The sequence below is a fragment of the Piliocolobus tephrosceles genome, chromosome 13 (genome assembly GCF_002776525.5).
Source record: "Piliocolobus tephrosceles isolate RC106 chromosome 13, ASM277652v3, whole genome shotgun sequence".
Lineage (NCBI taxonomy): Eukaryota > Metazoa > Chordata > Mammalia > Primates > Cercopithecidae > Piliocolobus > Piliocolobus tephrosceles.
In genome coordinates, this window is record NC_045446.1 from 13,786,508 (window position 1) to 13,810,024 (window position 23,517).

A 23,517-nucleotide genomic window follows, 5' to 3' on the forward strand; every position below is an offset into this window, starting at 1 on the left:
GAGGCTGAGGCAGAGAATCGCTTGAACCCAGGAGGTGGAGGTTGCAGGGAGCTGAGATCCCGCCCCTGCTCTGAAGCCGGGGGGAAAGGGGGAAACTTTTTTTAAAAAAAAAAAAAAAAAAAAAAAAAAACAGAATAATTGTGTAAAATTTTTTCGTACCACTATGAACTATTTCTTACATCAACTGTGTCATCTTATAGATGATGATTGGCAGGAAGCACATGAGCGCCTGGCTGAATTGGAAGAAAAGCTACCAGTGGCAGTTAATGAACAAACAGGCAATGGAGAGAGAGATGAAATGGACTTGTTGGGTGACCATGAGGAGAATCTGGCAGAAAGGCTCAGTAAGATGGTGATTGAAAATGAACTAGAAGATCCAGCTATCATGAGGGCAGTGCAGACCAGGCCAGTTTTACAAGTAAGTAAGTTACTCTGATTTGAGAACTATAGCAGACTAAAAATTAAAGTGAAGAATTGAACTTTGCCATTTTATCTTTTCTAATGAGAGATTTACATATGCCAGAGAAAATTGATAATATATTTCCTGATGATAGCAGTTCTAGAGATAAAGTTGGGGAATAATATATATTCTGGAGCCCCATAATTTCTTATTCTAAAGCAGCTTGAGGCTCTTTTGGAACCTTGCTCCCCAACAGCAGATAAGTCACCCAGAGAGTATACATTTCAGACTTTGTGTGTATGTTTTCCTTTTTTGTTAGCCCCAGCCAGGAAGCCTGAATTCCAGTATCTGGGATGGATCTGAAGTTCTGAGGCGAATCCGAGGACCACTGCTTGCTCAGGTATTAAATACTTTCTCTTTATGTAAAATTTCTAATGTCCAAAAATTTTAAGTGGGTTCCTGTTGTCATCCTTTCCTTACTGAAGGGGTTTATAGGTCTTTCATTTGCTAGAATTATGTCAACTACTGCATCCAGCACTTAGCTATGCCTTTCTTTAGCCTCCAGGGTAAAGGTTGCAAGGGAGCCATTGGAGTTTAAATTTGTTAGTGTATGATTATGATTTGAATCACTTAAAAAGTCATTTCCGAGCCAGGCATGGTGGCTCACGCATGTAATCCCATCACTTTGAGAGGCTGATGCGGGTGGATCACTTGAGGTGAGGAGTTCGAGACCAGCCTGGCCAACATGGTGAAACCCCATCTCTACTAAAAATACAAAAATTAACCTGGTGTGGTGGTGGGTGCCTGTAATCCCAGCTACTCAAGAGGCTGAGGCAGGATAATCACTTGAACCTGGGAAGTGGAAGTTGTAGTAAGGCAAGATCGCGCCACTGCACACCAGCCTGGGCAACAGAGTGAGACTCCGTCTCAAAAAAAAAAAAAAAAAAGTCATTTCTGTGCAAAACTATAGGGACAGAGAAGTCATCAGTGTTTACTAGTGGTTGGGCATGGCAGGAGGGGTTAACTGCAAAGGAACAATAGAGTGAAATTTGTGGGGAGTGATACAGCTGTTCTTGCTCGCTCTCTTTTTTTTTTTTTTTTGAGACCAGGTCTTGCTGTGTCAACCAGGCTGGAGTATACTGGTACAGTCATAGCTCTCTGTAACCTTGAACTCCTGGGCTCAAGTGATCCTCCCACCTCGGCCTCTTGAGCAACTGAGACTACAGGCACATGCCACCATGCCTGGCTAAGTTTTTTTATTTTTGTACAAATGAAGTCTCACTGTGTTACCCAGGCTAGTCTCAAACTCCTGGCTTCAAGTGATCCTCCCACCTCAGCCTCCCAAAGCGCTGGGATTTCAGGCATGAGCCACTTACTTACCAAACTCAGAGAACCATATACCAAAAAGTAAATTTTACTATATGTGAATTAAAAATAAAGTTTAAAAATTTCTTAAGGTGTTTTTGGCATCTGTAGAGATTACTAAAACATATCAATTTAGTTAATTTCTATTTTATTTTACCACTTCCTCAATTAGGAAATGCCTACAGTGTCTGTATTAGAATATGCCTTGCCTCAGAGGCCCCCCCAGGGTCCAGAAGATGATCGGGACCTTTCTGAACGTGCATTACCAAGGCGGTCAACTTCACCTATCATTGGCAGTCCTCCTGTTAGAGCTGTCCCCATAGGCACCCCACCTAAACAGATGGCTGTACCCAGCTTCACCCAACAGGTACCTCTCATTAACAAGCACACAGCCCAGGATATTGGGAATCTGGGCAAAATTATTTGGAAAATTGGTGGTGTTGGGTGGAGGGTGGAAATTTTGGGTAGGCATTAGATTAGAAAGAAAAGTAGCTAGTTAGTGGATAAATTAGTACAAATAAGAGACACATTCCCTGATACCCTTTGCTGCTGCTATTGCTGCTGCCTTTTAATTGGGGGAGAAAAAAGGGTAGTTAGCCACATTTAGCACATATATCCTTTTTAAAGTGTTTTGCTGGCTGCCCAAAACATTGTCAGAGAGATAACTGAAAGCTGGGGGGAGTGGGAACACACAGCATTGTCCACATCCCTTTTTACCTTTAAGATATCCCTGCTTTCCCTAGAGCCTGTGCAGTCCTGTTCCATAGACTTTCCTCCACCTGAAACCAGCAGCTGAAAAGGAAGGCCAATTTGGAAGGTATGGGGGGAGGGTGGTGTTGGTATGGCCTAGTTAGGCTCAACATCCTATGAAATGGTGGAGTCACAATGTATCACAAAAGTGCTGAGCATGGCGGCCATATCACAGGGGCTTCAGAATAGGACTTAGTTAATCCTCCAGCTTTCTTATCATTCCTTCTCCCTCAGTGCTACCAAAATATATCCTCTTGGAGAGAATTTGCAAGTCAGAATATCTGCTGGTATCTCCCTCAGACAGCATGGAAGGGTGGGGATAACTGGAGAATTAGCTAAATCTTCCTCAGTTAATGCTGACACTGTACTTGATTTGTGAGAGAAAGTGGCCCAAGGTTCTGTATTTGAACCTGTAGCCATAGCAATTTGCTTAGAAGTAGGGCTTTGCATTGAGTTCTGTGTCTCTACCAGTACTTGAGGGGAGGGAGTGTAGGTGGAAGAAAAACTGATTTCATTGAGTGTAGTTGTATATATGTTTGTCCTGATAGATTCTGTGTCCGAAGCCTGTCCATGTTCGGCCCCCAATGCCACCTCGTTATCCTGCTCCCTATGGTGAGAGGATGTCTCCAAACCAGCTCTGCAGTGTCCCGGTATGTCACTTTAAGCCTAACAAAAATGTGCAGTATGTATTTTCTGATCGCTGTTTGTGTGATCATTGCCAGTATTTAGGTTTGCTGACATCTCCTAAATTATACCTGTTTTTTATAATCTCCTTACTTAAATTTCTGGATCTAATTGTCGCCAGGTCAGAGGACAGTTGTTTCTTACATCAACTCTTTTCTCATCTTTAAAAATCTAAACTGATTGTGATCATCTAGTTCCTACCGTTTCAGTCCCACATTCTACTGCTTGCTTTTTCATGTCACATGGTCATGGTGTTTATGTAATTCCTAGCGTTACTCTTTTTTTATATTCCAGAGCTTAACTCGGTAATTTGAGAGTTATTATACCCAAGTTTATACTGCATTTCTGCTGAGTTTCCTTATTATTATATTGATGTACCCCCTGTTTTATAGCATTTTTTTTTTTTTTTTATCTTAGAACTCTTCCCTCCTGGGTCACCCTTTTCCTCCTAGTGTTCCTCCTGTTCTCAGCCCCCTCCAGAGAGCACAGCTTCTTGGAGGAGCACAGGTAAGCCTGTGATTAACCCTACTCATAAAGAACTCTCCTACTTTCCTAAAGTTCATTAGATGTAGCCCCTTTTGTGCTGTTAATCACTACTCTTATTTTTGCCTTTACTTTTTCAAACAAAGTTATTGATGGAAACAGTATTCACCTTTCTGTAGACAAAAGCAAAGGGACTTGCTAATTGTCTAAATCTAAGATCTTCCTCTTTGTAGCTACAGCCTGGACGGATGTCTCCCAGCCAGTTTGCACGGGTGCCTGGATTTGTTGGTAGTCCACTTGCTGCCATGAATCCCAAGTTGCTACAAGGGCGAGTTGGGCAGATGCTTCCCCCAGCACCAGGCTTCCGTGCCTTCTTTAGTGCTCCACCCTCTGCTACACCACCTCCACAGCAGCACCCTCCTGGCCCAGGACCCCACCTGCAAAACCTAAGGTATACAAAATCAGTGCCACTATTTATCAGTTATCAGCCAAGTCTCTTGATTGTGGATGTGTAGTTTTATAAGTCTCTTGATATTTGCTAACTAATACATTTTAAGATGTTATTGGATCCTCAGGTTGACAAACATGGAAATGTTTGACAATCTCCAGGCTTTCTTGTGAATCACATTTTTCTCACATTACCAGAACGTATGGAATAGAGCGACAGATGCTGAAAAGTCAGCTAATCTTCACACTAGCTAAGTTGTTTGCTTTTATCCTCTGGTTTTATAACAAAAGGGGTTCAAGTTCCTGTTTCGGTGAAGTTGTGTTTTATTACATATCGTATTGTGGTAGTCAGGATTTTCAAGAGACACCCGAGAACCAGTAGAGGAAAGAGAGCAAGAATGTTCATGTGAACGAGTTTTATTTTAAGAAATCAGCTCATGGGATTGTAGAGACTGACAAGTTCGAAATCCGTAAGACAGACCAGCAGGCAAGAAACAGTTTTTAAAAGCTCAAGTTGCAGTCTTGAGTTTGAAGTAAGTATAGCAGGTCAGCAGTCAAGACACTCAAGCAGGATTTCTGTGTTCCACTCTTGAGGCAGAATTCCTTCTTCTGGGAAACTTTAGTTTGTTATAAATGTTAATCACATCTTTACAAAATACCCTCACAGCAGCATCTAAGCGGTGTTTGACCAAATAACTGGGTACTAAGGCCTAGTCATATTAACTGTCACACATATATCTTTAATGATATTCCCACACAGTTGAAACTGAGTACGTTAAACCTACTTGGAGACTTCTGTTAAACAGTTAAAAGCAAAAAAGAAAAAGAATTATACTGCTTTACTCCTAATTCATTCAGATTTCACGATCACCCTTTTAGAACTTGGTCTTAGTGGAAGATATGTAAAAATATGACTATCTTTTGCTTCTAAAAGGTCTCCTTAGAATAGACTTTTTTATTTTTTTATTTTTTTGAGACAGAGTGAGACTGGAGTGCAGTGACCCACACGATTTCGGCTCACTGCAAACTCTGCCTCCTAGGCTCAAGCGATTCTACTGCCTCAGCCTTCCAAGTAGCTGGGACTGCAGGCGCCTGCTACCACACTCAGCTAATTTTTGTATTTTTAATAAAGACAGGGTTTCACCATGTTGGCCAGGCTGGTCTCGAGCTCCTGACCTCAAGTGTTCCACCACCTTGGCCTCCCAAAGTGCTGGGATTACACACTGCACCCAGCCCGAATAGACTTTTATAGTCCCTTAAGTTAACCTGTATGAAGTTATCCTGTACTGACAACATTCTTTAAAATTTCAAATCATTAGGATGACCAAACTGAGAACCTCTGTTCCGTTTTTCTTAGATCTCAGGCCCCAATGTTTAGACCAGACACAACTCACCTTCATCCACAGCACCGTCGACTCTTGTATCAGAGACAGCAACAGAATAGAAAGTAAGTACTCCTCCAACTCCTTTATGGCTTCTTAATTCAGCTTTTAATTTTGACAGTGTAACAACATGCTATTTAGTTGTGTGTTTTTTTGTAAGTTTACTTCATATCCATAAGCCTGGATGTATTATCAACATGTAAATATGAAAAGCATAATATTGAGTAAAGAAGCAAGGAACGGAATTACATGTACCATTTATGTAAAACTAAAAGGCACACAGAATAATACTGTGTAATATTTAAACACAGATACACAAGTAATAAACGTACAAAAACATTTCAGGGAGGATACATACCAAGGCATGATAGTGGTTCCTCTACGAAGGAAGAGAAGCTGGAAACTGGGTCTAGAGGGGTACAACAGGGCCTCTGTCAGTGTAACACTGTGTTATTTTAATATTACTTTAAAATATTTGAAGCAAATTCAACCAAATACATTTTTTTCTATTAGGTCTAGGTGATGGGTAAATGGATATTTATTATAGTATTTGCTGGGCTTTTTCTCTGCATTTGAAATATTTCGTGATTTTTAATGAGTTTAAAATATTTATGTAGACTTCAAAGCTAAATCGCCTGTGTCAAAATCCTTAGTCCACCACTAGATGTATGGCTTTGGACAAGTTACTTGATCTCTCTTGGCGTCGGTTTGTTGTCTTAAGTGGGGAAGAGAAAACTACCTACCTCATAGAGTTATTCTAGAGCTTATACAAAAGTCCATAGGTGAATATGCTTAGCATATGGAAAGGTACTCAGGTCTTAGTTTTATTTCTTGATTATTTATTACATAGCTCTTTCCTCTTAAATTCTATTAAGACTTAGTTCTTTTTCACTCCCCTTTTAAGAAAAGCAAGGGAAATCTTTAAAAAAAAAAAAAAAAAAACTGGCCTGGTTTATTCCTCTGTGTTAAAAAGCGTAATTAATTTGCCCACTTGGAGTGAATGTGGCATATGTTTTTCAGTCAGCATCGGAATCTCAATGGTGCAGGAGATAGAGGAAGTCACCGGAGCAGTCATCAAGATCATCTCCGAAAGGATCCATATGCCAATCTCATGTTGCAGCGGGAAAAGGATTGGGTCTCCAAAATCCAGATGATGCAACTGCAAAGCACTGATCCCTACCTGGATGATTTTTATTACCAGGTAAATACTCTGTGCTAGTTTTGAGGATAATAGTTTGGTCCCCTACACTGGTAAGGGTATTCATTTAAATATTGGTACAATTAAATATTTGTAAAATTTTCTTTTGAGATACTTAGCCTCTTGCACTATTCACTATCAGTACATTTCTAGAACTGAACTTGTGTTACTGTCACTGGCATAAATTATTTGATGGTAAACAACAGTTGTGTTCTGTGCTTGTGTTACAACTGAAATCATCTTCTCATGGTAGAATTACTTTGAAAAACTGGAGAAACTGTCAGCTGCTGAAGAAATACAAGGTGATGGCCCTAAGAAGGAGCGCACCAAGCTTATCACCCCTCAGGTGGCCAAACTGGAGCACGCCTATAAGCCAGGTAAGGTCCTCATAAGAAAAATACCCATAATAAAAGAAATTTGAGAAGCTGCTGATTAAATATAGACAAGTGTATATGTGGAAGGATATGTAAAGACATTTCAAAGTGATTTTAAAGTACTATTGTCCTTAATAAATGCAAAACTCAGCCTTTATTCAAGCCTGGACTGAACACTTTGACATGTGCCTTTTCAGGTCCTTTTCTACTTGAGATTTCATGATTTTTAAAATGTATTCTAATTTTCATTACCCCTAAAATAAGGGGGAAATACTTTAGATTTTTATTGTGATAATTATTGTAACGAAAAAAGAGAGAAAGGATAGATTTTGGTAAGGGATTGCTTTAAATAATACATTGACTTTTTTTTTTTTTTTTTTTTGAGAAAGAGCCTTACTCTGTTGCCCAGGCTGGAGTGCATTGGTGCCATCTCAGCTCGCTGCAACCTCCACCTCCTGGGCTCAAGCGACTCTCATGTCTCACCCTCCTGAGTAGCTGGGATTACAGGCGTGTGCCACGACATCCAACTAATTTTTGTACTTTTAGTAGGGATGGGGTTTTGCCATGTTGGCCGGGCTGGTCTTGGACTCCTGGCCTCAAGTGACCCACTCACCTCGGCCTCCCAAAGTGCTGGGATAATAGGTGTGAGTTACCACACCCGGCCTAAATAACACATTGACTTTTGCAGTAAGTGATTAGACTGTGAGTAAGGTACAGAGGAAAGTAAAAATCTTATTTGAACACTGCCTGCTGACTTTTTATTTTGTTGGATTTTTGTGTGTGTGTGTGTCTTTGCAGTGCAATTTGAGGGCTCTTTGGGAAAGCTGACCGTTTCTAGTGTGAATAATCCCCGAAAAATGATTGATGCTGTTGTGACATCTCGGAGTGAGGATGATGTAAGTGTCAACACAATTGTCTGTTTAAGAACATCTGATTTGTGACCACTTCTTCTGGGGTCACCATGGAATGAGATCAGGCATGGTAGAGTTGTTTGTAGTCTAACCTGGGACCCCCTACCTTGTCATGCATTCTAGTTTTCCACAGATGTGCTGCAATATTAACACCTTCATTTCTAAGGCAGCCAGGCAGGGACTAGGATGGCAGGAGTCTTTGGACTGGGTAGCTCTGGCTGCAAACAGCATGTATTTACTCCAGTTTGATGTTTTAAAAAATTATCATTTTCTATATGTTTTAAGATTTTCAGAAAGAGGATCAGAAAAAATAATTACGAGATATGAGGCTTAGTACCTGGGTGATGAAAGAATTTGTGCAACCCGCATGACACAAGTTTACCTATGTAACAAACACACGTACCCTATAACCTGCACGTGTACCCTTGAACGTAAAATTAAAGTTTAAAAATAAAAAACAAGATTTTCATATTTCATATGATTTCCTTATCCTCTACTAAGATTACCCTTTGCCTATCTATGAATGCAATTTAATAGTTTGTGGGTTAAGTCAAAACTTTGACCTTTGTTCATAGTAAGGTTGTTTTAGATTAACTTTCAGGCTCAATTATCTTCTCAATGTATTGTCACAAATGAACCTACAGATGCACACTTGATAAATTATTTTGACAGAGGTAAAGAATTTGCATTGAATAGTCTTCTCTCTTTTAGGAGACAAAAGAAAAACAAGTTCGAGACAAGAGGAGAAAAACCCTTGTCATAATTGAGAAAGTAAGTTTAGAATTTGTTGCTGTAGTTAGTTTCAAATATGGAACTGTCACATGTATGTATACACTAGAACTGAAACAGTGAGCAATCAATCAGTGTTGTTTGGTTTTAATTCATGAATATATTCTTGATAAGTGACTGTTGTGTACCAGATAACTCTGGAAAGGATTATGGTATGTTTCACCTATTGGCATCGTGGAAAGAAAGAACACTGCAGTTAAAGTTGGAAATGTACTGGGTTTTTGTCCAAGCTTCTTCAGTTAATAGCTGAGTGTCTTTGGGCAAGTCACCTCTCTAAGCCTGATAAAATGGGAATAAAAATTACATTGTCCTACCTATGGATTAATTTAGTTCACAGATATTTACTGGGCACTATTCTGAGTGCTGAGGAAACTAATGGATATTAATAGTTGATTTGTAAAATGTAAACACCACATTGTAAGGCCATACACCATAGCGGTTAAAAGCATGGACTCTAGAACCAAGCTGCAAATCATGTCTTTTCCATTTCTGAGTCTGTAACTTAAGGCACGTTATTTAACCTTTCTATGCTCAGTTTCTTTATCTGCAAAAATGGAGATGACAGTAGTAGTTTTCTCTTTGGATTGCCTTTTGTTTGTTTGTTTGTTTGTTTGTTTGTTTGTTTTGAGACAGAGTCTCACTCTGTCGCCCAGGCTGGAGTGCAGTGGTGTGATCTCGGCTCACTGCAACCACCACCTCCCGGGTTCAAGCGATTCTCCTGCCTTAGCCTCTTAAGTAGTTGGGATTTCAGGTGCAGGCTACCTCACCCGACTAATTTTTTGTATTTTTAGTAGAGATGGGGTTTTACCATGTTGGCCAGTCTGGTCATGGAAAGTGTAATTATTTTACTATCTTTTTTTTTTTTTTTAAGACGGAGTTTCACTTGTTGCCCAGGCTGAAGTGCAATGGCGAGATCTTGGCTCACCACAACCTCCGCCTACCGGGTTCAAGTAATTGTCCTGCCTCAGCCACCCATAGCTGGGATTATAGGCATTTGCCACTACGCCCGGCTAATTTTGTATTTTTAGTAGAGACGAGGTTTCTCCATGTTGTTCAGTCTGGTCTTGAACTCCCGACCTCAGGTGATCCACCCATCTCGGCCTCCCAAAGTGCTGGGATTACAGGCATGAGCCACCGTGCCTGGACTATTTTAATATCTTTGCCTGGTAGAATAGAGGTCAGAGAGAGACAAAGAATGGTGGTTTGAGGAACTTTTTAAGTTATTGTATATGGTTTTCTACATTTAAAAAAAAATCTCAGTCCTTCTATAAAAAGTGTGTATTCTTTTGTCTTTATCTAGTAGTCAGTCCTAAACAGTGAAATTGTTTAACTAATACTCTGGTTCTGACCCAGCATGCTGTGGCCTGCTTTTGTCTCCCCTCTTAGACCTACAGCTTACTCCTTGATGTGGAGGACTATGAAAGACGTTATCTCCTAAGTCTAGAAGAAGAGCGACCTGCCCTAATGGATGAGAGAAAGCACAAAATTTGTAGCATGTATGACAACTTGAGGGGGAAATTGCCCGGACAAGAGAGGTAAGCATTATGCACTTTGAGGAAAACATTAAACTAACTGGACTCCTTCCTCTGTCATTACTGGACTTCATACATTTCTGCCTCTTAGGTACACTTCCCTGCCATCTCTGTAAGCTCAGAATCTATGCTTTTAGCCTAACTCAAATGCCACTTTATTTAAAATATGAATTATCTTTTCCAGTGAGGAAAGAAAAAAAACCTCTTTATCCTGAATTTATTCATTCAACAAATACATAGTCAGTATGCCAAGGACAGTGCTAGGCGCTAGAGATATAGTGGATAACATTATTGGGTTTTTGTTTTTGTGCTTACAGATTGCACCTGATTTATGATTACTAGCATGTTTAACCTTGTAATCTTTGTTATTACTAAGATCAGATGTACAAACATTTATACTTCCTGGGATTTCCGCAAAATATTTATATCCTGTCGAAACCATTTAGTCTTCCAATGGGGAATCCCTCTCCTACCCCATTATCTGCAAAAGAATCTTACTCATGTTAAATGTTCTATAAATCCTAAATACTAATTTGATGTATTCAAGAGAACTACAGCTTCTAATGACTCCCTTTCCTTTTGCCCGTTCAAGAGAATCTCTGATCCTTCTAAGCCAGGACATACACGAAACCAAACATAAGAATAAGTACTTTCTTTTCAACACACCTTGTCTGGAGTTAGGCTCACAGGGAAGTGGTTGAATAAATGGTTTATCCATGGATTGGAATGTTTTCTAGCCATTAAGATGTATGTAGTTGAAATATATTTATTGACATGGAAATAAGTTGTTGAGTGAAAAAAGTCAAGGTACAAAAAACCATATGCATTCTATGAGCCCATTGTTTTATGAAATAAAAAAATATGTAATACAAAGCAAAATGTTGTTTAAAATGGTAACACTAATTAACTCTGAGTTGATGAATGTTTTTATTTTCTTTTTGTTTTTTTTTTTTTTGAGACGGAGTCTCGCTCTGTCGCCCAGGCTGGAGTGCAGTGGCCAGATCTCAGCTCACTGTAAGCTCCGCCTCCCGGGTTTATGCCGTTCTCCTGCCTCAGCCTCCCGAGTAGCTGGGACTACAGGCGCCCGCCACCACGCCCGGCTAATTTTGTGTATTTTTAGTAGAGATGGGGTTTCACCGTGTTAGCCAGGATGGTCTCGATCTCCTGACCTCATGATCCGCCCGTCTCGGCCTCCCAAAGTGCTGGGATTACAGGCTTGAGCCACCGTGCCCGGCCTTTTATTTTCTTTTTGTTTTTTGTTTTTTGTTTTAAAAGCTATTGCTCTGTTAACCTATGTTATTTGTACGGTTACTTAAAAGTTAAGAGAGGGAGGCCAAGCACTTTGGGACCCTGAGGGGGTGGATCACTTGTGGTCAGGAGTTCGGAGACCAGCCTGGCCAACATGGTGAAACCCTGTCTCTAGAAAAATACAAAAATCAGCTGGTCGTGGTGGCGGGCATCTATAGTCCCAGCTGTTTGGGAGGCTGAGGCAGGAGAATCACTTGAATCCAAGAGGTGGAGGCTGCAGTTAGCCAAGATAGCGCCACTGCACTCCAGCCTGGGTAACAAAGCGAGACATTGTCTCAAAAAAAAAAAAAAAAGAAAAAATGTTAAGGAAATTAGTGCATACAGTTGGCCAAGTTTTTTTTTAACCATATAATTTGTGAAATGATGATTTTCTACATTTGTAAAACCTGAAAATTTACTTTTTATTTGGTTGAGATTTGGAGAAGTAATTCCTACTAATTTATTTTATTGTAGAATGAAAATGAATGCAGTGTATTCATTCAGTAACATCTAAGAGGAAAAAAAATGAGGGTTTCTTAATTGTTCTTGCTGACCTAAGTTGGCATTTTTCTTCCGTTGCAGGCCTAGTGATGACCACTTTGTACAGATCATGTGTATCCGAAAAGGGAAGAGAATGGTTGCCCGTATTCTTCCTTTCCTCTCCACAGAGCAAGCAGCTGACATTCTCATGACAACAGCCAGGAACCTCCCTTTCCTTATCAAGAAGGATGCACAAGATGAGGTGACTATGCAAGATGGGACATCTTGCCTTTGAGTCTTTATAACTGATAAGATTTCTAGAATGCAAACTTATTTTCCTCTCCTCTTCCCTTTGGTATTTTTGTCTAATCTTTGGCCGTGTGATTTGATTATTTAAAACAAAACCTTTAGTATTTCAGGCCTATATTTTTAATCCCATATTTGATCAAACAGACTATGTTTCTAAACATGAGAAAAACAACAATTCCCTCTTACTTGACATAGTTGTGAAGATGTGGTCTGTATCAGAATTACTTGTGTGGATAAGTCAGTTCCACCCCAAACTGCTGAATCAGAATTTACAGAAGGATTAGGGTTTTTGTATCTTAGTCTCCAACTGAATCTGATGTTCACTGAAGTTTGAAAACTTTTAGTCTTGGTTACTTTGCTAGATATAAAGTATCATTATTGGTCTGTTATCAGTAGCTTAACATTAGCCTGTAGACTTAGTTAAATGGTATCCCATAGCAGTTGAGCTAGTCCCCTTTTGATTTCTTTTTTTTTTTTTTTTTTTTTTTTGAGACAGAGTTTTGCTCTGTCACACAGGCAGGAGTGCAATGGTGTCATCTTGGCTCACTGCAACCTCCGTGTCCCAGGCTTAGGTGATTCTCCCACCTCCTGAGTAGCTGGGACTACAGGCATGCACCACCATGCTCGGCTAATTTTTTTACCTTTTGTAGAGACGGGGTTTTGCCACGTTGCCCAGACTGGCCTCAAACTCATGAACTCATGCAGTCCTCTTGCCTTGGCCTCCCAAAGTGCTGGGATTACAGGCTTGAGCCACTGTGTCCAACCCGAGCCAGCCCTTTAAATAATTTTTATCATGATCTAAACTGGGCTGAAATTTTAACATGGTTATCACATGTGCAAGTTAATTCTTGGTTAGAGTTTTTCTCTCCTTATCCTTGTCATAGCACACCTGAAAGATGAGCAAAATTTAGAATAGTCTTAAGAAGTTCAAAATAAGAAATTGATAAAAGTAGGACAAAGGATGAATATTAGTGCAAGATTCAGAGTAGTAAAATACGTAAGAGTGAACCTGTTATAGACTACAAGTTGAGTAATAACCATCTAAGTAATGAGTCCCCAGGAAACACAGAACACCAGAATACCTTATAAATGGTATGCTACAAAAGGAAATGATTGCTTCGTAGATCCTTGAAATGTTAGCATCTGCAGAAGAAATGAAAGAGAAGTTTAGGTCTCATTGAAAAAAGTGAAGTGGGTTGGGACAAGTATATATTTAAAAGATTTGGCTGGGCACAGTGGCTTACAGCTATAATCCCAACACTTTGGGAGGCTGAGGCAAGTGGATCACTTGAGGCCAAGAGTTCAAGACCAGCCTGGGGCAACATGGTGAAAACCTGTCTCTACTAAAACTAGAGAAAAAAAAAAAACTGAGCCGGACACAGCAGTGTATGCCTGTCGTCCCAGCTACTCAAAAAAAAAAAAAGATTCCACAAATGAAAAATGAGTTGGGGAAAAGTTCCAGTATTTGAGGTTTATCCTAGAAAATAGAAGACCAGACTGAAAAAGTAACAGCTACCTTAGAGCATGTAAATTGTACGCAGTGTAATGGGCACTTGTAATCCCACTGGAGCTCTTCTGTGGAAACAAGTTTGGGAGATATGTGCTGACTACTTCTATGTGCCAGGCACTATTTTACCTCCTAGAAATACAGCACCTAGTTCTAGGTGCTAAAAGATAAGAGTACAAAAATGCCTGCTTTCGTAGAGCTTACTTGCTAGGGAGGAAAGTTTGGCTAAATACCAAGGCTGATTTTTACCTGTATGTTTTAAAGAGTAATAAACCATATCTCTAAATACCATTTTCTTGAAGTAATAGCTGGTTCTAGGTCTGAATCATGAAATGTACAAGATATCCTGGAATATGTAGTGCCAGAAAGCAAGGAAGTTAATAGATTACTAGGGTCCTGTCTAAAGGATGCACAAACCAATTTCAAGGGACTCACATTGGCCAAAAGTGGAATAATTGTCATCAGAAAGAACAATTACAGCAGTAGATTCAAATATATCAAATATATTTAATGAGTGAATAATGTTTAAACATATATTGATCTCCTTTGGAGACTACTAGACCATCAACTCACTATTCAGAAAATTGGTAAATAAAGGAAAAGAAAAGCATTTATCCTACCTTTCCATTACAACCAAATGTCATGGTAATCAGACAGTTGATAATACAAAGTTCTTCTTTGTAGAGGAATTTTCGCTAATAAATACAAAAGAAATGATAAAATTAGAAAATAATTGTTTTCGTAAACCTCGATGGAAAAGCAGTTAATCTAGACAGCGCTCATTACTGGCTGCTAAAAGCATTAGGTAAAAAGTGGATGGGGAACTTTACAGTGGTTGGAGCAGCCTGGCAACACGTGAACCCATTGATGAACTCTTAACACCTCTAAGAGTGGACAACCAAGCACTGTGCTTTAAAAAAAAAAAAAAAAAGAAACAGAGTCTTCCTGTGTTTCCAGGCTTGTCTCAAGCTCCTAGGCTCAAGCAGTCTTCCCATCTCTGCTTCCTAAAATGAAGGGATTACAGGCATGAGCCACCATACCTAGCTCTTCTTAACATAATGCAATGGAAAACACACAGTTCTATCCATGACATTTTCTCACATGTCCCTCCCACACCCTACTGAACCTGAATCAAATAAACCTGTTATTCTAACTATCCGTTTAGGAGGGAAACAAAGGATAGCAGAACCTGCTAAGTGATACTGCCAACATGCAGTTTGCCAAATTCAAGCTACAGAACAAATGACCCAGTTTCTTTAACAGTTAAATAACAAGAGAAAAGGGCCAGTGGCAGAGGACCTGTTAGAGAGATTTTAAAAACCTTACCAGGCAAATGCAATGTGTGGATCTTGTTTGAACCATAATTAGCACAATAATGGTTCTAATACAAAGTTCAGCTGCTAAAAGACATTTTTAAAGGCATTTGGGGGAATTTGAATTTGGAACAGATACTAGATGATATTTTTAAATTATTTCTTGAGAAATGTTCTATGAAAAAAATTATTGTTAGGTATGATATTGTGAGAGATTTTGTTACAAATACAAACTGATGTATTTTGGGATGAAATGATATGATACAGGAGGAATATGGATTTAATAAGATTGGCAAAATGTTGATAATTTGGTTGATGTTGAAATTGGGTGATGAGTACATGAATGTCATTATGCTGTTGTTTATATTTTCGTGTATGTTTTAAAATGACCATAATAAAAGCTTTTTTTATTTATAGTAGTAGACCACAAAAAATATTTTACTCCCCATTTGCGGGTGCCATTTAAAGTAAAACCAACCATCACTTTATACCGTGGGCATTGATTGTCTGGAAGCACTCTTGATTTCCTTTGTTGTGTTATAACCTAGTTATTTATAGTAATAGTTCTGTATTTTAACTTTCCAGTTGGCTACATGACAAAAGAAATAAATGACTAGAAGACTGGAATTCAACAGCCTTGGGTTCTGGCTCTAGCTGCTGGCTGTGTAACTCCAAACACTGAGTTTCTCATCACTTTATAGATTCTCTAAAAATCGGCTAATTATTTCTCTTCTTCCTCACTGAGCTTTTATAAGAATAAGAGAAAATACAATTAAATCTGAAAACACTTCTTTTGAGACAGGGTGGGTCTCACCCTGTCACCCAAGCTGGAATGTGGTGGTGCATTCATAGTTCAATGTAACCTTGAACTCCTAGACTCAAGCAAACCTACCACCTCAGCCTACTGAGAAGCTGGGGACTACAGGTGAAATTTTTTTATTTGTTGTAGAGATGAGGTCTCACTACATTGTCCAGACTAGTCTTGAACTCCTGGCCTGAAGTGCTTGCTCTTCTGCTTGGTCTTTAACCTATCTTAGAGTGCTTCTCACAGTATATTGAAATTGCCAATTAACCCATATCTTCTCCGCTATACTTTAGATCCCTGAGGTTCTGTGTCCTGTTTGCCATTTGTTTTTAGCCCATGGGGCCTGGCACAGTGTAAGCATTTAAAAATATTTATGGAATGAGTTAAAATATTGATGTTTTAGCATAACTCTCGGTATGTATTTGCGAGTGATTTTTTTTTACACCCTTGGTTCACACAAGTCGTGGTGTTTTCAACGCAAATTGAGATGAAAAAGTTCTCAGTAGATAGCTTAGAATTCCTTGTTAAGACTCTAGTCATATCTGCCAGACTTGTGCCTTAAGTGGTTGAATATGCAAATGAGCATCCTTCCATCCATGCCCCTGGGGGAGGGTAACTGAAGTAACACATGCCAGGATATAATGCTTTAATTTATTTTTTGTAGGTGCTGCCATGCTTACTGAGTCCCTTCTCTCTCCTCCTCTATCATCTTCCATCAGTGACTATCACCAGCCTTTTGCAACAGCTAATGAACCTACCTCAAAGTGCAGCTACACCAGCACCCTCCAATCCTCACCTCACTGCTGTGCTCCAGAACAAGGTAATCTTGCCCTCTTCAGTCCTTGAACTTGTGAAGTGTCTTAATTTATAGATTAAAATAATGGCTGCTGTATCTCTAGCAACTTGTGAAAAAGGCTTCTTTCCGTTAAGAGTTACATTAAGCTCCTAGTAACAGAGGCTAGAAATAACAGTGGTTTCAACAAAATAGGATTTTATGTGTCTGGTGTGAAATAAATTTCATTTAGTGGCTCCACAGTCATCAGGGATCCAGGCTTTTTCACTTTTTTTCCTCTGCCATTCTTAGCAGTGGCTTCCATGTTCATTATTCCTCATGGTCCAAGATGGCTGTGGAATTCAAGATTCAGCTTTACATCAAGAAGGACAGATGGATTTTGGAGGGCAAAAAGGTGTGGACCAGCTGTCCATCTTCCTTATTGAGACTTTTTCCAGGAGTTCTAACCAAAAACTTCTACTTACTGTTAATAGCCAGGACATTGTCACATGGCCACACCTAAGTGCAGGGAAGGCTGGAAAATACCTTTTAGTTTATGCCATTGTCATGACACATAAGAGTTCTGATAATGGGTAGGAAGGCATATTAGGTAGGCATTTAGCAGTCTGTCATAGTAGAATCATCCATTTCATACTTTATTTGCATCAGGTTAAAGATTCAGAGATTCCTAGGGGAAGTATAATATGAAGTGAAGAATATGAATTTTTAGTGCTTGCCTGCTACTGTCTAGCTTTGTGACCTTGGACAGATGATATCACATTGCTGAATCAGTTTCCTGGTCTATAAGATGGGGGTGTTCATGTAGACTTCAGAGAGTTGTCCTGGTACTTAAATGAGATAACAGTTGTAAGTGCTTCGATATAATACCTGGTACATAGTAGTTACTCATTAAGGGCCATTCTATGTATAGTAGAAGTGAAAAAGTGGTCTCAAGGCCTCTTGCTCCTTTGCACCTGAAAATCTGCCAACGCATGACACTAAAGGGCAGTATGTCAGAGGCAGAAGAAGTGACAGTGCCTCCGGGGATATTAAATGGGGTTCTGGAGTGATCAGGAATGTGCCTTTCTGCTATTTGGTCTCTTAGTTTTAATTTTAGTAAAAGCAGTAGTATTTTTTTTCTGAGAATAACATGAAAAGGGATTTTTTTTTTTTTTTTTAATCAGTGTCTGCTCTGTCACCCAGGCCAGAGTGCAGTGGCAAGATCTTGACTCACTGCAACCTCTGCCTCCTGGGCTCAAGCCATCTTCCCACCTCAGCCTTCCAAGTAGATGGGACCACAGGCACATGCCACCACGCCCAACTAATATGTGTATTTTTTGTAGAGGTAGGGTTTCGCCATGTTGCCCAGGCTGGTCTCTATCCGCCTTCCTCGGCCTCCCAAAGTGTTGGGATTACAGGCATGAGCTACTGTAACTGGCCATGAAGGGAAATTTTGTGGAAAAGTGAGGTTACCTATCCTCTATGAGTGAGCTTAGAAAGTTGGGATGGAATCCCACAGTACTGCCAGCCTTCCTTTTATGATCCATTTATAGCTATGAGTCATATATTTAACCTAGATCTTGTCCCTATTTGTATTTTCTTTTTTGAGACAGGATCTCACTCTGTCACCCAGGCTTCAGTGCAGTGGCACAGTCACAGCTCATTGCAGCCTCAACTTTCTGGACTCAAAGTGATCCTCCCACCTCAGCCTCTTGAGTAGCATGTGCCACCATGCCCAATTGACTTTTTTTTTTTTTTGAGACAGAGCCTTGCTCTGTCACCCAGGCCAGAGTGCAGTGGTGATACCTTGGCTCACTGCAACCCCTGCCTCCCAGGTTCAAGCGATTCTCCTGCCTCAGCCCCCCAAGTAGCTGGGATTACAGGTGCCCGCCACCACAGCGGGCTAATGTTTGTATTTTTAGCAGAGACGGAGTTTCACCATGTTGGCCAGGCTGGTCCGGAACTCCTGACCTCACATGAGCCTGCTTCAGCCTCCCAAAGGGCTGGGATTACAGGTGTGAGCCACCATACCCAGCCTCTGATTGATTTTTATATTTTTTGCAAAAACAGGGTCTCACTATGTTGCTCTGGCTGGTCTTGAACTCCTGGACTCAAGTAGTCCTGCCTTCACCTCCCAAAGTGCTAGGACTACAGGCATGAGCCACCATGCCCATGCCCAGTCCCCTGTTCATTTTCTTTTTTCTTTTGAGACAGAGTCTCCCTCTGTCGCCCAGGCTGGAGTGCAGTGGCATGATATCAGCTCACTGCAAACCCCGCCTCCTGGGTTCACACCATTCTCCTGCCTCCCGAGTAGCTGGGACTACAGGAGCCCGCCACCACCCCTGGCTAATTTTTTGTGTTGTTTAGTAGAGACGGGGTTTCACCGTGTTAGCCAGGATGATCTCGATCTCCTGGCCTCTTGATCCACCCGCTTTGGCCTCCCAAAGTGCTGGGATTACATGCGTGAGCCACTGCGCCTGGCCCATAATTTTATCCTATACCCCAAATACTACATTTCCTGATTTTACTGTCCACTAAATAAAACATATTTTTATATATTACTTTTTTTTTTTTTTTTTTTTAAAGATGGAGTTCCACTCGTGTTGCCCAGGCTGGAGTGCAATGGTGCGATCTTGGCTCACTGCAACCTCCACTTTCCGGGTTTGAGCAATTCTCCTGCCTCAGCCTCCCAAGTAGTTGGGATTACAGGCATGTGCCACCATGCCTGTCTAATTTTCTCTTTTTAGTAGAGATGGGGTTTCACCATTTTGGTCAGGCTGGTCTCAAACTCCTGACCTCAGGTGATCCACCCACCTTGGCCTCCCAAAGTGCTGGGATTACAGGCATGAGCCACCACACGTGACCATTTTTATATATTTCATACTCTAAAGCATGTTTCTGAATTTTAATTATAGATATGGTGTATACGTCTGTTTACCCTTTCTCATTTTTTAGATTTTCATTAACATTCTCTCTAAGACTTTATATTTCCAGATAGAGATGTGCTTTTTAATGAAAAGTTTCCCTTTATACCATGTTTATTTCAGTTGTCCTTATTTGTATATTTTCCTACAGTTTATACCTTGTTTCTTAATTCAAAATATCTTACTGTATTTAATGCTTTTTCTTTTTTTTTCCTGATTTTAATTTCTGTATCAAAGTTGGTCTTCATTGACTTTCCTTTTTAGCCTATTTCAGTTCTCATAAATAGGAGAAAGGTCAAATTCTGCATTATCCATGGCAAGGAAAAACCATCTTTTAACCTCAGCATGGGGAACAGGGAGGCGTGTTGGACACCATGACTTTCCGTTTCTGTTGGCTGCGCCTGGCCACTGCTATCCGAGAATAAAACCTGGAGAGACATATAGCCTTTCAACTCATGCTTGTCTGATCTTTGTCTGGTTTCACAGAAAAGCACATTGGTGAGGTCATTTTGATTTAGAGCCGTTCCCCATCTGATGCCAGGATCCCTTCAACAGTGGTGGAGGGTTTAGACGCAGTGTTGAGTTTAATTCCCTCTGTCTTCTCTCGTAGTTTGGCCTGTCACTGCTCCTTATCCTCCTGAGCCGTGGTGAAGACCTACAGAGTTCAGACCCTGCTACAGAATCAACGCAAAATAATCAGTGGTCAGTGTGGACTGTTTCTTTTATTTTAAGTTATTTGAGGTAACCTTTTAAATTTTTGTCTCATAATATTATTATGGGTCTTCCCTGTCAGGACGGAGGTGATGTTCATGGCAACACGAGAACTTCTACGAATTCCCCAAGCAGCCCTGGCCAAGCCAATCTCTATACCTACAAACCTAGTGTCCCTCTTTTCTCGCTATGTTGACCAGCAGAAACTGAACTTGCTGGAGACAAAACTGCAGTAAGTTTGAAACAGGAGAGTTTCACATCTCACTAAAGCTGGGACTTAAGAAGTTATGGTGGGGAGGCTGGGTGAGGTGGCTCACACCTGTAATCCCAGCACTTTAGGACACCCAGGAGGGTGGATCACTTGAGGCCAGGAGTTCCAGACCAGCCTGACCAAAATGGTGAAACCCCGTCTACTAAAAAATACAAAAAGTAGCCAGGTGTGGTGGTGCATGCCTGTCATCCCAGCTATTCGGTAGGCTGAGGTATGAAAATCATTTAAACCCAGGAAGCAGAGATTGCAGTGAGCTGAGATCGCGCCACTGCACTACAGCCTGGGTGACAGGGCGAGACCTTGTCTCAAAAAAATAATAAATAAAAAGAAGGTATGATTGGGGTGCTGGGGGGAATAAAACTGAATTTGGTGGAAGAGATTGATTTTTTATTAACTATTTGTGTACCTGTTAGATATAAAACACTGAACTGGGTACAACAGGGCCTTCATAAAAGATGACTAAATGCTAAGGGTAGAGAAATGTCTCGGGTGTTTTGTTATGAGAAGTCTTACAAAGATGTAACTGTAATATGAAAGATTGCCTTTTGTTTTAACTCATTTATACAATTTTCCTTTCTCTCCTTTGTACCCCTAGGCTAGTTCAGGGGATACGATAAAAGATCTCCAAATGTGTCCTGTACCTCCTTTTGGCTGCCACCTGCACTGCTGCCATCACCAATGGAGTGTTTTTAATGAGGGAGGGAAGGTAGCTTTTTCCCCAAAGCAAAGTCTTGTGGGATCGATTCCTGTTTACAGGGGTTGTCTCTCTAAATGTCAGATATTTCCCCACTGCTCTATGAAATTTGGCTGGGTGATACTTCTGCTGGTTTCTCCTTTACCTTCTGTGTTACAGTTCTGCATGTCCTACTTTTACTCAGTTCTCAATTTTGCATTTTCTTTGCCCTAGAGACACAAGTGTAATCTCTCCCTTTATCCCATTACTACTCCAGCTCAGAGTAGATTGTAGCCTGCCAAAGGATTCCTTCCCTCATCCTACTGAAGTTGTTTTTTCATTGCCCCATATTAATATGACTATAGAAGAGCCAATTAAGTAGAAATCAAGATATACACACACACGTAGATACACACACACACACACACACACACCCCATACATGTATTTATGTGGTCTTCAGAGGGTCCTTAAAGAATGAATTTTAGATTGAAAAATATTTAGTTGTCTCATTACTTCCTCTAAACACAAACCAGCTGATGTATTTTAATCTGTTTCTGTTCTATGTTGTAATTAATTTGGTGGGTTCTACTTGTTTTAACATAAATAAAGAGTATGCAGCACGTTTAATAAAATCAGAACTCTTAATTGGCTTATGCCCAAATCTAGGCTGAGAAGTCCTTTTTCTTCTTCCCACCTTTATTTCCTTAGTTTCTGTCCACCTTAGTGGAAACAGCAAATGGTTATGTCTTTTTCCTGCTACAACTACAGTGTACTTGAGCCTTTCCCTCAAGTGCATTTGAAGTCACCCAGGATGATCCTCACTAGTAGCCTGCTTTGGCAGTGTGGCTTTTTGCACACTTGCCCTGTCTTCCTGAGACTACTTCAGTAAGCCATGCTTCCTTCTTCCCTACTTTTATTTGGTGTCATGAATAGAAACTTCCAGCTGTAACCATGGAAGCTCAGTTTGGCCTGCTTTACTTTTTAGTCTCCACACCTTGGGCAGAACTGCTGTCCTTACTACTTCATCTCACCCAAGTCCCGCTCCCAGGCAGCCAGGGGCCTGGGTTTGAATAATCGCAGGGCCAGCCTGCCATGATCTTTCTCACTTACTCCTCTCCCATTCAGCAATCAACCAGTTTTGATCCCTAGTGATTACAGCCCTGAAGAAAATTAAATCTGAATTAATTTTACATGGCCTTCCTGATCTTTCTGCTGTTCTTACCTTTTCGAATGTAGTTGGGGGGTGGGGGGGCAGGTTATGATATTTAAAGAGAATAAACATTTTGCACATACATGTATTGTACAACAGTAAGATCCTCTGTTAAAACCAGCTGTCCTTGTTCTCCATCTCCATTTCTTCCCATGCTGTAACCCCAGGCTCCACCAGCTGTTCCCCAGTGACGTTACCTAGCTTCCCTCTACCGTTATCTACTGACCATTTCCACTACACGCCTTTCCTACCTTCCCTTCACAACCAATCAAGTGAATACTTGATTATTATCTCTTCCTTACTGTGCTTTATCTTTTTTGTTTTGTTCTAATTAATGAAAATAAAAGTTTCTAAATTTACATTTTTATAGGGTATTGTAAATAAAAACAAATTGTATACTTAAAAATGAGTGCCTGCATTTCTACTTTGTTACCTCAGAATATGATTTTTATGTTTCTCGCATATTTAGATAGACTGGCAACTTGATGTTGGGGATTAAAGATATTATTACCTATATTTTTACCTTTTTAATTTTGTTGCGAAGAAGACAAATATTTTTATATAGTAACTTTTCTTTAAAAATCTAAGATGCTTTCAGTTTCTTCTCCCCCCATTTTAACTCTACGATGAAATTATAAATTGTAGATAAACTGTAGTTTGTCTTCTCCGTCCTGCCCATCTCTGGGCATTGAGGAATCTGTCCCCCTTTAAGAGACTCATGTAGCCCAATGAGGCATTCAGCTGCCTTCATGGATAGTATGTACTTAGTTCTGAGCATATTGTATTTCAAAATTCATCTCTTCAAAGGAGATGGGAAAAGGTTGGTCATTCTTTATAGTAAATTTGTTTTTATTATTTCAGACTTGAGTATCATTTTTACTCTAAAATGCTCAAGATAAAAGATTGAGCAAACACATAGAAAGGGGTAAGAAAAGTGG

At 40.2% G+C, this 23,517-nt stretch overlaps 1 protein-coding gene across 1 annotated transcript in view; it reads left to right on the forward strand.

The window, feature by feature from the left end:
* PATL1 (PAT1 homolog 1, processing body mRNA decay factor) overlaps positions 1 to 22,985 on the forward strand; it is a 31,489-nt gene extending 8,504 nt beyond the window's left edge. The window contains exons 3-19 of the mRNA XM_023215521.2: positions 201 to 418; positions 720 to 800; positions 1,938 to 2,132; positions 3,064 to 3,165; positions 3,617 to 3,706; positions 3,916 to 4,133; positions 5,487 to 5,576; positions 6,532 to 6,712; positions 6,963 to 7,086; positions 7,882 to 7,979; positions 8,706 to 8,765; positions 10,170 to 10,318; positions 12,185 to 12,344; positions 16,681 to 16,836; positions 20,323 to 20,414; positions 20,506 to 20,655; positions 21,290 to 22,985. Of these exons, the coding sequence (XP_023071289.1) occupies positions 201 to 418; positions 720 to 800; positions 1,938 to 2,132; positions 3,064 to 3,165; positions 3,617 to 3,706; positions 3,916 to 4,133; positions 5,487 to 5,576; positions 6,532 to 6,712; positions 6,963 to 7,086; positions 7,882 to 7,979; positions 8,706 to 8,765; positions 10,170 to 10,318; positions 12,185 to 12,344; positions 16,681 to 16,836; positions 20,323 to 20,414; positions 20,506 to 20,655; positions 21,290 to 21,311 (2,186 nt within the window). The 3' untranslated portion in view covers positions 21,312 to 22,985. The remainder of the gene's footprint in view (positions 1 to 200; positions 419 to 719; positions 801 to 1,937; positions 2,133 to 3,063; positions 3,166 to 3,616; positions 3,707 to 3,915; positions 4,134 to 5,486; positions 5,577 to 6,531; positions 6,713 to 6,962; positions 7,087 to 7,881; positions 7,980 to 8,705; positions 8,766 to 10,169; positions 10,319 to 12,184; positions 12,345 to 16,680; positions 16,837 to 20,322; positions 20,415 to 20,505; positions 20,656 to 21,289) is intronic.
* Positions 22,986 to 23,517: the final 532 nt, after the last annotated feature.